At 34.4% G+C, this 15,718-nt stretch overlaps 1 protein-coding gene across 7 annotated transcripts in view; it reads left to right on the top strand.

Annotated features, from left to right (window-relative positions):
* The window catches only part of Cdc42bpa (CDC42 binding protein kinase alpha), a 293,703-nt gene that overhangs the window by 130,815 nt on the left and 147,170 nt on the right, over positions 1 to 15,718 (top strand). For all 7 annotated transcript variants that reach the window (XM_026405769.2, XM_026405772.2, XM_026405770.2 and 4 more), the window contains exons 6-9: positions 97 to 190; positions 9,531 to 9,731; positions 11,781 to 12,029; positions 14,926 to 15,005. In XM_026405769.2, coding sequence (XP_026261554.1) covers positions 97 to 190; positions 9,531 to 9,731; positions 11,781 to 12,029; positions 14,926 to 15,005 — 624 coding nt within the window. The remainder of the gene's footprint in view (positions 1 to 96; positions 191 to 9,530; positions 9,732 to 11,780; positions 12,030 to 14,925; positions 15,006 to 15,718) is intronic.

The raw sequence follows: 15,718 nt of genomic DNA on the forward strand, positions 1-15,718 counted from the left end.
TACTTTAAAAAGAAGTTGATATTTTTATCTTAACTAACCAACTGATTATTTTTAATTTTCTCAACTAAAAATTAAATGTCTGTATTTTTTTTCCAGAGACATCAAACCTGACAATATATTGATGGATATGAATGGACATATTCGGTTAGCAGATTTTGGTTCTTGTCTGAAGCTGATGGAAGATGGAACGGTAAATAAAGAAATCCTAAATTACTCTATCCACAAACATTTTCTTTACCTGTCTATCTAGCTATCCATTTGTCTGTCTGTGTTCCATCTCCCTCCACAGTGGTGCTTGGACATGCTTGTTCATTAAAGGGCTTGTCTGTAAAGTCAGAAGCCATTTTACCTGCTCATATTCGTAATCTTGAATTGATATTTTATGAGTGCTTGTTTGTTCATTAGCTGGTAATTATGTATTATTGTACTTGAGATATTTCTACATTTTCAGAAGGTAAGGAAAAAGAAGACTCCTGTAGAAAAAGGAAATGTTACTTTATCCCCACTCTTTAAAATTTATTTTTTCTTTCCTAATTATGTATTTATTCTGAGGGACAGTGCTCAACAAATGAATTCATTTTTTTTTCTTCCAGAAAATCTCCTTGGTTGTATGTTCCCATGCTAATATATTAATTAATTAATATAAACTTTAATTGGTAGAAACTTTTTTTGAGAAACTTTTGCTGTTGTTGTTGTTATTTATTTATTTATTTTTTAATTGTTGGTTGTTCAAAACATTACATAGTTCTTGATATATCATATTTCACACTTTGATTCAAGTGGGTTATGAACTCCCATTTTTACTCCGTATACAGGTTGCAGAATCACATCAGTTACACTTCCATTGATTTACATATTGCCATACTAGTGTCCGTTGTATTCTGCTGCCTTTCCTATCCTCTACTATCCCCCCTTCCCCTCCCCTCCCTTCCCCTCCCCTCCCCTCTTCTCTCTCTAGGGCTCTATCTGAAGTGTGAGGAGTAAAGATTTGTTCCCAGGATGTAGGCTCCCTATTTACCTCTCTTATTGTTTCTTTTGCTGAGAAAAAACATTTTAGTTTGAGTAAGTCCCATTTGTTGATTCTAGTTATTAACTCTTGTGCTATGGATCTCCTATTGAGGAATTTGGAGCCCGACCCCACAGTATGTAGATCGTAGCCAACTTTTTCTTGTATCAGACACCGTGTCTCTGATTTGATATCTAGCTCCTTGATCCATTTTGAGTTAACTTTTGTGCATGGCGAGAGAAAGGGATTCAGTTTCATTTTGTTGCATATGGATTTCCAGTTTTCCCAGCACCATTTGTTGAAGATGCTATCCTTCCTCCATTGCATGCTTTTAGCCCCTTTATTAAATATAAGATAGTTGTAGTTTTGTGGATTGGTTTCTGTGTCCTCTATTCTGTACCATTGGTCCACCCGCCTGTTTTGGTACCAGTACCATGCTGTTTTTGTTACTATTGCTCTGTAGTATAGTTTGAAGTCTGGTATCGCTATACCGCCTGATTCACACTTCCTGCTTAGCATTGTTTTTGGTATTCTGGGTCTTTTATTTTTCCATATGAATTTCATGATTGCTTTCTTTATTTCTACAAGAAATGCCGTTGGGATTTTGATTGGCATTGCATTAAACCTATAGAGAAATTTTGGTAATATCGCCACTTTGATGATGTTAGTTCTGCCTATCCATGAACAGGGTATATTTTTCCATCTTCTAAGATCTTCTTCTATTTCTCTCTTTAGGGTTCTGTAGTTTTCATTGTATAGATCTTTCACCTCTTTTGTTAGGTTGATTCCCAAGTATTTTATTTTTTTTTTGAGGATATTGTGAATGGGGTGGTTTTCCTCATTTCCAGTTCAGAAGATTTGTCGCTGATATACAGGAATGCCTTTGATTTATGCGTGTTGATTTTATATCCTGCCACTTTGCTGAATTCATTTATTAGCTCTAGTAGTTTCTTTGTAGTCCCTTTTGGGTCTTCTATGTATAAAATCATTTCATCCGCAAATAGTGATAATTTAAGTTCTTCTTTTCCTATCTTAATGCCTTTAATTTCTTTTGTCTTTCTAATTGCTCTGGCCAGTATTTCGAGAACTATATTGAATAGAAGTGGTGAGAGAGGGCATCCCTGTCTTGTTCCAGATTTTAGAGGGAATGCCTTCAGTTTTTTTCCATTTAGAATGATGCTAGCCTGAGGCTTAGCATATATAGCTTTTACAATGTTGAGGTAAGTTCCTGTTATCCCTAGTTTTTCTAATGTTTTGAACATAAAGGGATGCTGTACTTTGTCAAATGCTTTTTTTGCATCTATCGAGATGATCATATGGTTCTTATCTTTAAGTCTATTGATGTGGTGAATAACATTTATTGATTTCCGTATATTGAACCAGCCTTGCATCCCAGGGATGAATCCTACTTGATCATGGTGCACGATCTTTTTGATATGTTTTTGTATACGATTTGCCAGAATTTTATTGAGGATTTTTGCATCTAAATTCATTAGGGATATTGGTCTGTAGTTTTCTTTCTTTGAGGTGTCTTTATCTGGTTTGGGAATCAGGGTGATATTGGCCTCATAGAATGAATTTGGAAGTTCTCCCTCTTTTTCTATCTCCTGAAATAGATTATGGAGTATTGGTATTAGTTCTTCTTTAAAGTTCTTGTAAAACTCTGCTGTATATCCATCCGGTCCTGGGCTTTTCTTTGTTGGTAGTCTTTTGATGGCTTCTTCTATTTCCTCACTTGATATTGGTCTGTTTAGGTTGTTTATATCTTCCTGATTCAATCTGGGTAGTTCATATGTCTTAAGGAATTTATCGATGCCTTCACTATCTTCTATTTTATTAGAGTATAGTGTTTCAAAATAATTTCTAATTATCTTCTGTATTTCTGAATTGTCTGTTGTGATGTTGCCTTTTTCATCCCGTAAGCTAGTAATTTGGGTTCTCTCTCTTCTTCTCTTTGTTAGCGTGGCTAGTGGTCTATCAATCTTATTTATTTTTTCAAAGAACCAACTTTTAGTTTTGTCAATTTTTTCGATTGTTTCGATTTCATTGATTTCGGCTCTAATTTTAATTATTTCTTGCCTTCTACTGTATTTGCTGCTGATTTGTTCTTCTTTTTCTAAGGCTTCGAGGTGTAGTGTGAGGTCATTTATTTGTTGGCTTTTCTTTCTTTTAAGGAATGAACTCCTTGAAATGAATTTTCCTCTTAGTACTGCTTTCATAGTGTCCCAGAGATTTCGATATGTTGTGTCTGAGTTTTCATTTACCTCTAAGAATTTTTTAATTTCCTCTTTGATGTCTTCTGTAACCCTTTGTTCATTCAGTAGCATATTGTTTAATCTCCATGTGATGTAGGATTTTTCCTTTCTCATTTTATTATTGATTTCCAATTTCATTCCATTATGATCAGATAAAATGCATGGTAGTATCTCAACTCCTTTGTAATTGCTAAGATTTGCCTTGTGACATAATATATGGTCTATTTTTGAGAAGGATCCATGTGCTGCTGAGAAGAAAGTGTATCCGCTTGATGTTGGGTGGTATATTCTGTATATATCAATTAAGTCTAAGTTATTAATTGTATTATTGAGCTCTGTGGTTTCTTTATTCAACTTTTGTTTGGAAGATCTGTCCATTGGTGAGAGAGGTGTGTTAAAATCTCCCATGATTATTGTGTTGTGGTCTATTAGACTCTTGAACTTGAGAAGAGTTTGTTTGATGAACGTAGCTGCACCATTGTTTGGGGCATATATATTAATGATCGTCAAGTCTTGTTGGTATATGGTTCCCTTGAGCAGTATGTAGTGTCCTTGTTTATCCCTTTTGATTAACTTTGGCTTGAAGTCTATTTTATTGGATACAAGTATGGACACCCCTGCTTGCTTCCGGGGTTCGTATGAGTGATATGATTTTTCCCAACCTTTCACCTTCAGTCTGTGTATGTCTTTTCCTATCAGATGAGTCTCCTGTAGGCAGCATATTGTTGGATCTTTTTTTTAATCCATTCTGCTAGCCTATGTCTTTTGATTGGTGCATTTAAGCCATTAACATTTAGGGTTACTATTGAGATATGGTTTGTATTTCCAGCCATATTTGGTTATATACGATACTTAACATGATTTGTTTTTTTCTCTATGCTTAATTTTTCCTTTACTGTACTACCTCCCGCTGTTGGTTTTCATTGTTATTTTTCATTTCCTCTTCCTGTAATGTTTTGCCAAGGATGTTTTGAAGAGCTGGTTTTCTAGCTGCAGATTCTTTTAACTTTTGTTTATCGTGGAAGATTTTTATTTCATCTTCAATCCTGAAGCTTAATTTCGCTGGATACATGATTCTTGGTTGGAACCCTTTTTCTTTCAGTGTTTGAAATATGTTGTTCCAGGATCTTCTAGTTTTCAGAGTGTGTGTTGAAAGATCAGCCGTTATCCTGATTGGTTTACCCCTAAATGTAATCTGCTTCCTCTCTCTTGTGGCTTTTAAGATTCTCTCCTTATTCTGTATGTTGGGCATCTTCATTATTATGTGTCTTGGTGTGGGTCTCTTATGATTTTGTACATTCGGTGTCCTGTAGGCTTCTAGTATTTGGACTTCTTTTTCATTCTTTAAGTCTGGGAAGTTTTCTAGTATTATTTCATTGAATAGATTGCTCATTCCCTTGGTTTGGACCTCTGTACCCTCTTGTATCTCAATAACTCTTAGGTTTGGTTTCTTGATGTTATCCCATAATTCTTGGATGTTCTGCTCATGATTTCTTAACATTCTTGCTGAGCTGTCTATGTTCTTTTCAAGTTGAAAAATGTTGTCTTCGTTGTCTGAAGTTCTATCTTCTAAGTGTTCTACTCTGCTGGTAATACTCTCATTTGAGTTTTTAATTTGGTTTATTGTTTCCTGCATTTCCAGGATTTCTGTTTGTTTGTTTTTTATATCCTCTATCTCCCTATAGAGTTGATCTTTTGCTTCTTGGATTTGTTTATGCAATTCATTGTCAAAGTGATTTTTCATTGTCTGAATTTGATGTATAATGTCTTCCTTGAGACTCCAGATCATCTGAAGCATGTATATCCTGAACTCTTTGTCTGACATTCCTTCAGCTGCAGATATAACCTCATCTAATGTTGAATTGACCTGTATTGTTTGTGGTCCTTTCTTTCCTTGTCTTTTCATACTGCTCATGATTCTTTCTAGCTTTGTGAAACTGTTGTGCTAATGTTTTTCACCTTATATATTTGTATTGTTCTTGTGTAGCTCCAAAATCCCTCTTTTGCGGAGAAAGACAATGTTAACAGATTCCAATATCAATAGTACATTATCTAAGCACAAGTTTTCATTATTAATACATTTATAGTTAGATTCTAAGACTGTAGATATTGGTTTTAATTATTACTTAAGAATATATTCATTAGTTTCATAAAAGGCGTACCATATCTGATGGCATATAGAAAATTTCAGACGAAGGATGTTATACTTAGAGGGAAAGGAGTGAGGGTATGAGGTTAAACTAACTTAGCACCTTTGGAGAACTCTAACCACTAGACTGGTAATTTATGGAAGAATGTATAGACTCAACCTCCTATCTATTTAGATAGTTACCCTATGTATAGATAGCAAAAGTTAGGAAATTGAAAGTGGGATAGAGAGAATACGAATTAAAAAAAAGAAAAAAAAATAACAAGGAAGAAAAGAGAAATAAGAGAAGGAAAAGAGAAGTAAGATAGAAATAAAGAAAAAAATGGGGGGAGGTGGGGTATATGCAATTTCTCTATATTATATTACTTTGGTAATTCGGTTGTTCATGCACAGTTCTTGGTTTCACATATGCTGAAGTTGTGGAAGAGAGAGAAGAAAAGAGAAAGAAAGAGAAAAAAAAAGTCTCTCAGAACACTGTTTTCCTTGCTTCCAGTAGGTGGCGTTGTCTATTCCTAGCTTGAGCCTCTGTATTCAGGGTGGTGGGTATAGCCAGTGTGAAAAGAAATGAGCTTCCACCTGTGTCTTCCCTACTTTAGTGTCTGAGGTAGAAACCAGGTGCCTGTACAGTTGTTGTTTTGCGTTGATAGCTACAACCCCCAAAAGCTTGTAGGAAATATTTTGAGTTATTGCAGCTAAGGGTGGGGGAGTTGGAAACCGGGTACCTGGATCAGCTGCAGAACTGTGCTGGTAGCCACACCCCTTTTGATGAGTTTTAAGGGTTGATGGGCTTCCTCTGGACTAGCACTCGGGTTGGGGGGGACTTCCTCCTCCGGTCTGGCTGGGCGCCTGGCGCGTCTTCCTCCTCCGGTCTCGACACCTTAGTTTTTTACCTTAATAGTAGTTGACATTTTCTTCCTTGTCTTGTTATTCTCCCCCCCTCCTCCTCCATTATGTTATGTAATAAATAATCATGTAAGTACATGTTTAAATTTACTAATATCCTTATTTTTGGTTGCTTCTAGAATCACATTCCTCAATCTGAGTTTGTGTTTTTTGAAGTATACCCTTTAGTACTTTTCTGAAAGGATCTATAAGTTACAGCTCACTCAGTCTTTTTATGAAAATGTCTTTAATACATTACTGTATCTTAATTTAGATAGATGGATATTATGGTTTGGATCTAAAAATGATCCCAAAGAACTCATATGTCAGGCAGTGTTGAGAATTTAAAAGACTGGATTATGAGAGTTGTAAACTCATCAGTAGATTACTCTATTTGTTGGATTAATAATATGAATGACCTCCTGGGTGATAGCTGCATTGGGAACATAGTCTTGGACTATATCTCTTACTTGTCCTTTCCCCTCTGTGCTTCTTGGCTGTCATGAGCTGACAACTGTCCTCTATCACATCCTGCTGCCACAGTGTTTTGCCTTGCCTCAGGTATAGAGCAATGAAGTTAGCCAACCATGGACCAAACCTTTGAAATCATAAGCCTGAATAAACTTTTCTTACTTGTTGTTGTAAAGTAATTTGGTCACAGCAATACAAAGGTGACTAATACAAAGGTGACTAATTCCTGAATAAACTTTTCTTACTTGTTGTTGTTAAGTATTTTGGTCACAGCAATACAAAGGTGACTAATACAGTAGGAAATATTGTATCGATAATTATTTTATCATTACTTGTAAGATATAATTCCATTCGTTCTCACTGCTATTTGGTAGTATTAATATTTCATCTGTCAATCTAATTGTCATTCTTTGGTAGATAATATTTTTATATTTTTGCAGTACTGGTGATTGAACCTTAGGACCCTTCCCTGGAAGCATTCCAGGCAAGTGCTCTATCACTAGGCTGCACCCACAACCTCTTAGATAATCTTTTTGTGGGCTGGGTATATAGCTCAGTTGATAGAGTGCTTGCCTCACCTGGTTCAATACACAGCAACACACACACACACACACACAAACACACACTCACACACACACACCCCACACAAAAAAATTTTTTTGGGGGGGTTTCAATGTTTTTTTAAATCTATTTGCCTTCGGTGTACCATAATTTAACTATAGTGGGTATAGAAGTGGAACTGGTTTTATGTTTTCAGGACTAAATAGCCTCCTGATTCCAAGGATTCAAGCCTTATATTATTCTTGAAAAATATTAAAGCTGTAACTCTTTGAACATTGTTTTACAGCATTTTGTCCTTTCTTTTATTCTCTCATGTTATACGGTATTGAACCTACTCATTCTAGTGTTTGTACTCTTCTATATCTTTCATCTTTGTATCTTTTCATACTGGATGGTGATGAACTTCTTAAGCTCTTTTTCAGGTGTAACCTTCTTTTCAATGTATGTAATCTATTTGTTCACTGTATTTTCAAAATTTCAATAAATTCATTTCTGAGACTTGTTTGTATATATCTGTTTTTTTAATTTTTTGTGTGTCTTTAGTAATTTTAAACATACTTATTTGAAACAGAAGATCTCATATTTGTTAGGAATTAATTTTCCCCCTTTATAATTTTTTTCATTAATAAATACTTTGTTACAATACATTGTTTGTTGGAATTTTTGACTGCTAGTTATAATGGACAGTTTCCCCATTTGGTTTATATTATTGGATTGTGAGCTCATTCTTAGTGAGATTTTTGTGTGTGTGTGTGTGTGTGAGAATTGTATCTGGCCAAATTTAAGCATTTGTCCTCCAAAGTAATTTTGAATTTGCTTTGCTTCATAGAGACAGACAAATTGACTATAGGGCCAAGATTTATGCCAGTTTTTGCCTTGAGAACATATGGACTTCAGAAGCAGTGTGAGTTAGAATCCCAAATATTAAGAACTTGTGATCTAAAATTAGGAATTTTTATTCTGCAGGAGAAATATATTTCACAAATCAGCCACAATAACAAGTCTTCTTGTCATTCTTGACTGTGTGGCAGATTTTTATAATTTTCGATTTCACTAAATAATGTACCTCTTAAGGCAAAGGGCATATAATATAGGTAGCCTCCCTTCAAAGTCCCTACCTTACATAATCTCATGGGTCTTTTCATTTTGTTCCTTATGTATTTTAAAATCGTTAAGTACCTAGAAAATGAAAACCAGGAACACTCCAACCCCATCCCAGCTCTAATGCTTATCACTTTCCTGGTCAACCATTTCTTGCTTATTGACCCGTCAGAATTTCTTTTTTTAAGAGTTGTTTTTTTATATTTATAAGAATCGCTGTTGTATTTTTAAGAGGTCATAATGAAGAATTTTTAAGTTATGTCAACTCAGTGTTGTCAAATTAAAACCTATCCTAATTATTGATATTAGTAATTTGGTGTGCAAAATCAAGAATAATAAGCCTTGTTTACCTTGAGAATGTTCAGTTTTTGCTATGCTTTTAAAAAATATAAAGTGCCATTTCAAGGTACCTTAGATTATATGTACCGAGGATCTTTTTTAGTTAACTAGTTTTCTAATTTAACACCTAATCTGCTATAGTGAATTATATCTACAATTTTGGTGGGGCTGTGTGTGTGTGTGTGTGTGTGTGTGTGTGTATGTAAACTGTGGTTTTGAAGTATATACTTTATCCCCTTTATAATTTTTTCATTAGTAAATACTTTGTTACATTGTCATTGACATTTATTTTTCATACTTTACAATAAGTTTAAACAAAATCTTCAATATTGGCCTAAATTTTGTTCATTGTCCCCTCCCCCCTCTAATTGTAAAATTTTCACAGTTCCATTTATACATATACAAACACACTAATTATACAGATGTTAATAAGTCAATATTTTAAACCTAATATTTAGTTTATTATTAACAACTGTGATGATTCCAGTCATATTGTTACCCTAAATCTAGTCAACTAAGTAACATCTACAATAAAGATTCTATAGTATTACATAATATGAAAAAGCACTAACATGGAGATTATGCAAAATCTTACCTATATATATAAGTTTCCTATATAATGGGAGACTAAATTCAGATAATGACAAAGATGTAGTAGTTGTGAGGTAACATTGTCTGTTGTGAATCTCAAGTGTAATTTTATAATATATAATTATTTTGTTCCTAATATCTTACAGTAGATTAATAAAAATATAAATTTCTTCAGGTCCAGTCCTCAGTGGCAGTTGGGACCCCAGATTACATTTCTCCTGAAATCCTTCAAGCAATGGAAGATGGAAAAGGCAGATATGGACCTGAGTGTGACTGGTGGTCTTTGGGGGTCTGTATGTATGAAATGCTGTATGGAGAAACACCATTCTATGCAGAATCTCTGGTGGAGACATATGGGAAAATTATGAATCACAAAGTTAGTATATATTTTACTTTTTTAAACCAGTTTATTATGATAAATAATATAGTTTAATTAAATGGAAATAGAAAATATTTTTCTAAAAACAATGAACTACATTTGTTAGTAGGTACATGACAATCCATAAATTATACATAAAGTCATTAGTTATAGCTTTCTACTATATTTTATTTGGAGATGCTAATGAGTAGGAAATTGAATGGTCTTTTCAACTGAATAACAAAGGTCATAATGGACAATTTTAGTCATTGCTCATGACACTATGCATGGATTTATGACTAGAATGTATGTAAAAAATCTCAACCATGGTATTGACAAATGAAATGCAAGTATAAATAAAAATTAGATGCCTTTTTTTCTTGTCAAATTTTCAAATTAAAAGAAAAATTGTACTCTACTAAATAATTTATTGTGATGAGCATTATGAGGTATTTTTGATAGGAATATAAATTGATGTAATCTTTCTGTCTGGAAGCTTACAGGCATGCACCTAAATGCCTTAACAAATGGTTAGAACTTTTCATTAAGCGACTTTAGTTTTAGAAATCCACCCAATTGAAATATTTAGTAGGACAAAGATGTGTATACAAGATAATCTATTTTGATATTATTCAGGATCATGAAACATTAGAAACAATCCAAATGTATGACAGGAAGAAATTTACAGAAACTTTAATCTACTTAGTACAAAGTGAAATAAGAAAGATTGTACATAATAAGAGGAAAGGTTTAGTTTGAAGAGTTTCAGAAGATTGTGAGCACTTGCAAAAATCCTACGTATGAATAGGAATATCCCCCATAAGGGAATGAGAATCTGTTCTTTTGTTTTGGTGATGCAATTATGATTACTTGCTTTACTGTTAGAGTCTGTAAACAGGTCAGGATGGCGCCTGGCATTTTGCCTGAGAAATGTTAGGGTCTGTAAACAAGTCTGGATGGCGCCTTGCAAAATGCCAGAGGGAGTGGTTTGTAAAGTAATGCCAGCAAGCCATTAAGTGTGGAGATTCCTTATTGGTTGACTGCTGTATCGAGTTTATGCTAATTAAGATAAGCTCTGTGGAATGTATAAATACCGCTCCTGTCCTACAATAAACGGCTCCTACTCCTGCTGTATCAATCTACACAAGTAGTTCGTCACCCCGCCTGGTTATTTTGCTGCAGCTGGACTGCGGCACTTTACAAGTGTATAAATCAGTTTTATATAAGTTTTTGTTCTTCCACCTACCTGCATAGATAGTGCTGTAAATAGCTACAAAGAAAGATTAGTTAGTTGTAAGAAAAATCAGGGACAGCATTTAAGAAATCATTGTAGGGCTGGGGTTGTGGCTCAGAGGTAAAGCGCTCGCCTAGCATGCGTGAGGCACTGGGTTCAATCCAGCACCACATAAAGTAAAATAAAGACATTATGTCCACCTATAACTAAAAAATAAATATTAAAAAAAGAAATTATTGTAGTGTAACACGGTATTTAATAGCATAGTTCTGGAGTGAGATAACTCCAGTTCAAGATCCATTTCTGTTATTCTACTAGATGAGAAAATTACTTGGTTTCCTGTTCCATAGTAGTAGTACATACCTAAGATGATAGTGTTAAAGACTAAATGAGTTAAAGGGGTAAATCACTTTTAATAGCATCAGATACATATTACATTCTTTAAAAGTGTTTAATATTAATAAGTTAGTAATTAGTTTGTATTGTATAGAAACATTATCAACCATCTACATCTTATTGAGATATTGAGTTGAATTCTCCCACTCTTAATCAGTCCTTTTCATTCTAATAACAGTGTAAGGTTTTATAGTATTTACTCTTCCTGTAGCACAAATGTGACTAAGTCACATATAAAATTAAAAGTTCTTTTAGGGAAATGATCTTTTGTTTATTCATCCCTATATCTCCTTTAGTATTAGTACTATTTCCCAGAATATACTTACCAGGCATTTTAAAAATGAAACATTTTTAAGAAAAATATACAAATCAATTACACTACTTAATAAGCTTAATATTGATCTATACTCATTTTGTTTCTGTCATTCTTTGTATAGGAGAGATTTCAGTTTCCAGCCCAAGTGACTGATGTATCTGAAAATGCTAAGGATCTTATTCGAAGACTTATTTGTAGCAGAGAGCATCGACTTGGTCAAAATGGAATAGAAGACTTTAAGAAACATCCATTTTTTAGTGGAATTGATTGGGATAATATTAGAAACTGTGAAGCACCTTATATTCCAGAAGTTAGTAGCCCAACAGATACATCGAATTTTGATGTAGATGATGACTGTTTAAAAAATTCTGTAAGTATGACATTATGAAGAAGTTCTGTTCCTGTTTCTTTTAAATATGCTTATAAAGTAATTTTTTGGTTTACCAATATTGTACTAGGACCACCTTATCAGTTATTAATCAAACAATAGTCAAGACTTCCAGTATTTAATAGGGAAATGAAGAGTTAACTGGGGCCAATGCAGTTATTCACAATTGAGTAAAATTCAAAGACTTAACTTCTTTGATAAGTTATTGCAGTAGATTTCCTAAGAAGAAGACAAATTGCATGCTTTCTTGATTGCAAAGTGGAGGAGTTGGGAAATCTCTCCCTAAAAAACCAGTCCTGAAACTAGTCAAAACTGCCAAAAACCATTTAATGGCTTAATATGTTAACCAAAGGGAAATAAATTGAGAATTTATTCATGAAACACTCCTTAGCTTTGGTTAAAATCACACATAGCACATCCTCCATCCTCATTATCTGCTTGGTTGTGACACTTGTACTAGTAGAATGGTTCTGGATGTAAAAGACAGCATTTGCTGCCAGAAGGGGAAGACTCAATTTGGAGAGCTAAATAACCACACCAATCATGTTGCTGCAAAACATAGCAAACTTGGTAGGAAATGAATGGGGGAAGTCCAGAGTCTTACTAGCCTGAGGCTATGACTCTGCTTGAGGAAAATGGCAGGCAAGTGAACTAGAAAAATATTCTACCATTCTTACAAGGACAGCATGGTGTGTTGATCTCTGTTGTGATTCATCAGGTTATATTAAAATTTAGGAAAATAAGCATGTAAAATTTGTAGATTTTTTTTGCCTTTTTACTTCTCTTCATTTGAGTTTTGTTTTACTGAATTTTACTTCTTGTGGTTTTTATTCTGTACTAAAATTTTTTATATTTATTTTGTATGATTTTTTACTGTTCTTAATACACTCAAGGCAGGTAAGAACTTCTCTTACACTTTCAAAACTTCACAAGAAAAAACTAGATAGACTTTCCTTGCATCCTTTAAAAAATTTTTGTTCTGGGTCTGGGGATGTGGCTCAAGAGGTAGCGCGCTCACTTGGCATGCATGTGGCCCAAGTTCAATCCTCAGCACCACATACAAACAAAGATGTGTCCGCCGAAAACTAAAAAATAAATATTAAAAAATTCTCTCTCACTCTCTCTTGAAAAAAAAAAATTGTTCTACTGGGAATTGAACCCAGGTTTTTGTATATGTTAGACAAATACTGTACCACTGAGCTCAGAACTATATTCCCAGCTCTTAATCTTTTCTTTGATTTGCAGGGAGGAAGGTATAGAAGGGATTGAACTCAGGGGCACTCAACCACTGAGCCATATACTCCTAGCCCTATTTTGTATTTTATTTAGAGATAGGGTCTCACTGAATTGCTTAGCTCCTCCTTGTTGCTGAGGCTGACTTTGAACTTGTGATGCTCCTCTCTCAGCCTCCCAAACCACTGGGATTACAGGAGTGTGCCACCATGCCTGATTTTTGAGAAGTAGTCTTGCAGAGTTGCTCACTGTGGCCTTTGAACTTGTGATCCTCTTGCCTCAGCCTCATGAGTAACAGTAATTACAGGCATGTGCCACCTTGCCCAGCTCCTCACCAATATTTTATTATTAGAATTATATATTATATTCACTGTTAACAGAAATTATGAGTCATTCCAAATTAAATTTATGGTACAGTTAATTCTAATTATTCATGGTAGTATATTTTATAAAGTTATTGTGAACACTATATTAGCTAACATTGATTCATCACTCTTAGAAAGACATGTTTAGGTTTTTGTGGTCATAACTTTTTCATGAACTTACCAATACATAATTGTGTTTTATGTGTGATGCTGTTTAAAGACTCCTCATATATTGTTAATTCATTGGCATTAAACTTATGTTTAGCAACACTGTAATTCATGGCCTGAATGAAGCTTATTTAAGATGTTATTAAGTCTGTTAAGGTACATTATAGCTTTCTCACTAGATAGAGCTGAGTGCAGTGGCACTTGACTGTAACCCCAGCAATTTGGGAGGCTGAAGTGGGAGGACTGCAAATTTGAGGCCAGTCTGAGTAAATTAGTGAGACCTTCATCAATTTAGCCTGGACTTGTCTCAAAAAATAAGTAAGCCAGGCGCCATGTCACACAACTATAATCCCAGTGCTTGGGAGGCTGAAGCAGGAGTATCATGAGTTCAAATCACTGAGACCCTGTCTCTAAATAAAATATAAAATAGGGCTAGGTATGTGGCTCAGTGGTTGAGTGTCCCAGTTAAATCCCAGTATGTACCCCCCCCACACACCAAACAAACAAACAAACAAAACAAAAGGGCTGGGGATGTAGTTCAGTGGTAAAGTGTCCCTGGTTGAACCCCAGTACCAAAAAAAGAAATACTAGACAGAACTTCAGTGCTGTACTTGGGACTCATTTAAACAGTGGAATCTCTCACAAAAGGTACAAAAATGTAAGAAACATAAATGTTTATATATGTAGTGGATGTTTGTTTACAAGTGTGAAAGCTTGAATGACTTTAGGTGTTCAAGCCATGGCTAGGAATCTGAGCATAGAGCAGCTTAAATTTTTTTCTGCTCTGTACATCTTGAATGGTTGCAAAAACACTGAGTATTGCTTTTGAGTTTACAAGTTAATTGTATCATCTAGAAAAAATGCAAAGGAAGAATATATCAGTAAATGACTGTACTGTTACTATCAAATTTTCAGTCTTCATTTTCATTTATTATAATTTTATAGTACCAGTGTTCATGATGTAAATTTTTTTATCACTTAATATCTGTGCCAAAATTACCAGTGTTCCTAAATGGAATAGTCACATATTTCCATTGACAGTTAATGTTTATAGCCCAACATACAGGTCATGACTGTCTATTTTTCACCAGATTTTTTTCCCCTTCCTTTAGGAAACAATGCCTCCACCAACACATACTGCATTTTCTGGTCATCATCTGCCATTTGTTGGTTTTACTTATACTAGTAGTTGGTAAGTTTCAAAAGTTAATATAATTTGGACAATTTACATGGATTTTTAAAAAATATGTAATGTATGAGAGAGCCTTGGTAATTTTTTAAAAAATAGAATTAATCTACAGTTGGGAAAAAGCTAGATATAGAAAATGAATAGTATACACAAGAAGATTAACTCATTTTAGAGAGGAAGCAGTGGGACCACTGGAGAGCTCATAATCTGTTATCAGGAATTGAAAGAGTCCTACCATGGGGTATTGAATAATATTCTTTAGATGTCAAGCACCAGAATTTTCAGCTTATTGATGTTACCATCCTTTAACCCATTCCTCACTGCCTTTATACCTTCTTGTTCCTCCTCAACCAATTTAGATTCCACTGAGAATGAGTATAATCACTCCTTACATGCCACTTCAGTTCCCTTGGCCATCTCTCATTCTTTTATGCTTGCTTTGCTAAGTCAACATCAGTTATTAAAAGTAAATTCTGTCTCTGCCTATGTAGTTCAGAGTGACGAGAGAAATTCAAGTTCACCAAATTCAAATGCCCTATGTTGTTGTTTGGCATATATTCAAGTTCACCAAATTCAAATGCCCTATGTTGTTGTTTGGCATATGTACTATTTTACCCTAGTGTGCTCACTCTTCCACTCACCTGGATAAAAATTTCATATTTAACATTTGCCTCCCAAACCTCAATCATTCTCACTCTCAGCTGATTATCTTGATT

Source organism: Urocitellus parryii, chromosome 9 (assembly GCF_045843805.1).
Source record: "Urocitellus parryii isolate mUroPar1 chromosome 9, mUroPar1.hap1, whole genome shotgun sequence".
Taxonomy (NCBI): domain Eukaryota; kingdom Metazoa; phylum Chordata; class Mammalia; order Rodentia; family Sciuridae; genus Urocitellus; species Urocitellus parryii.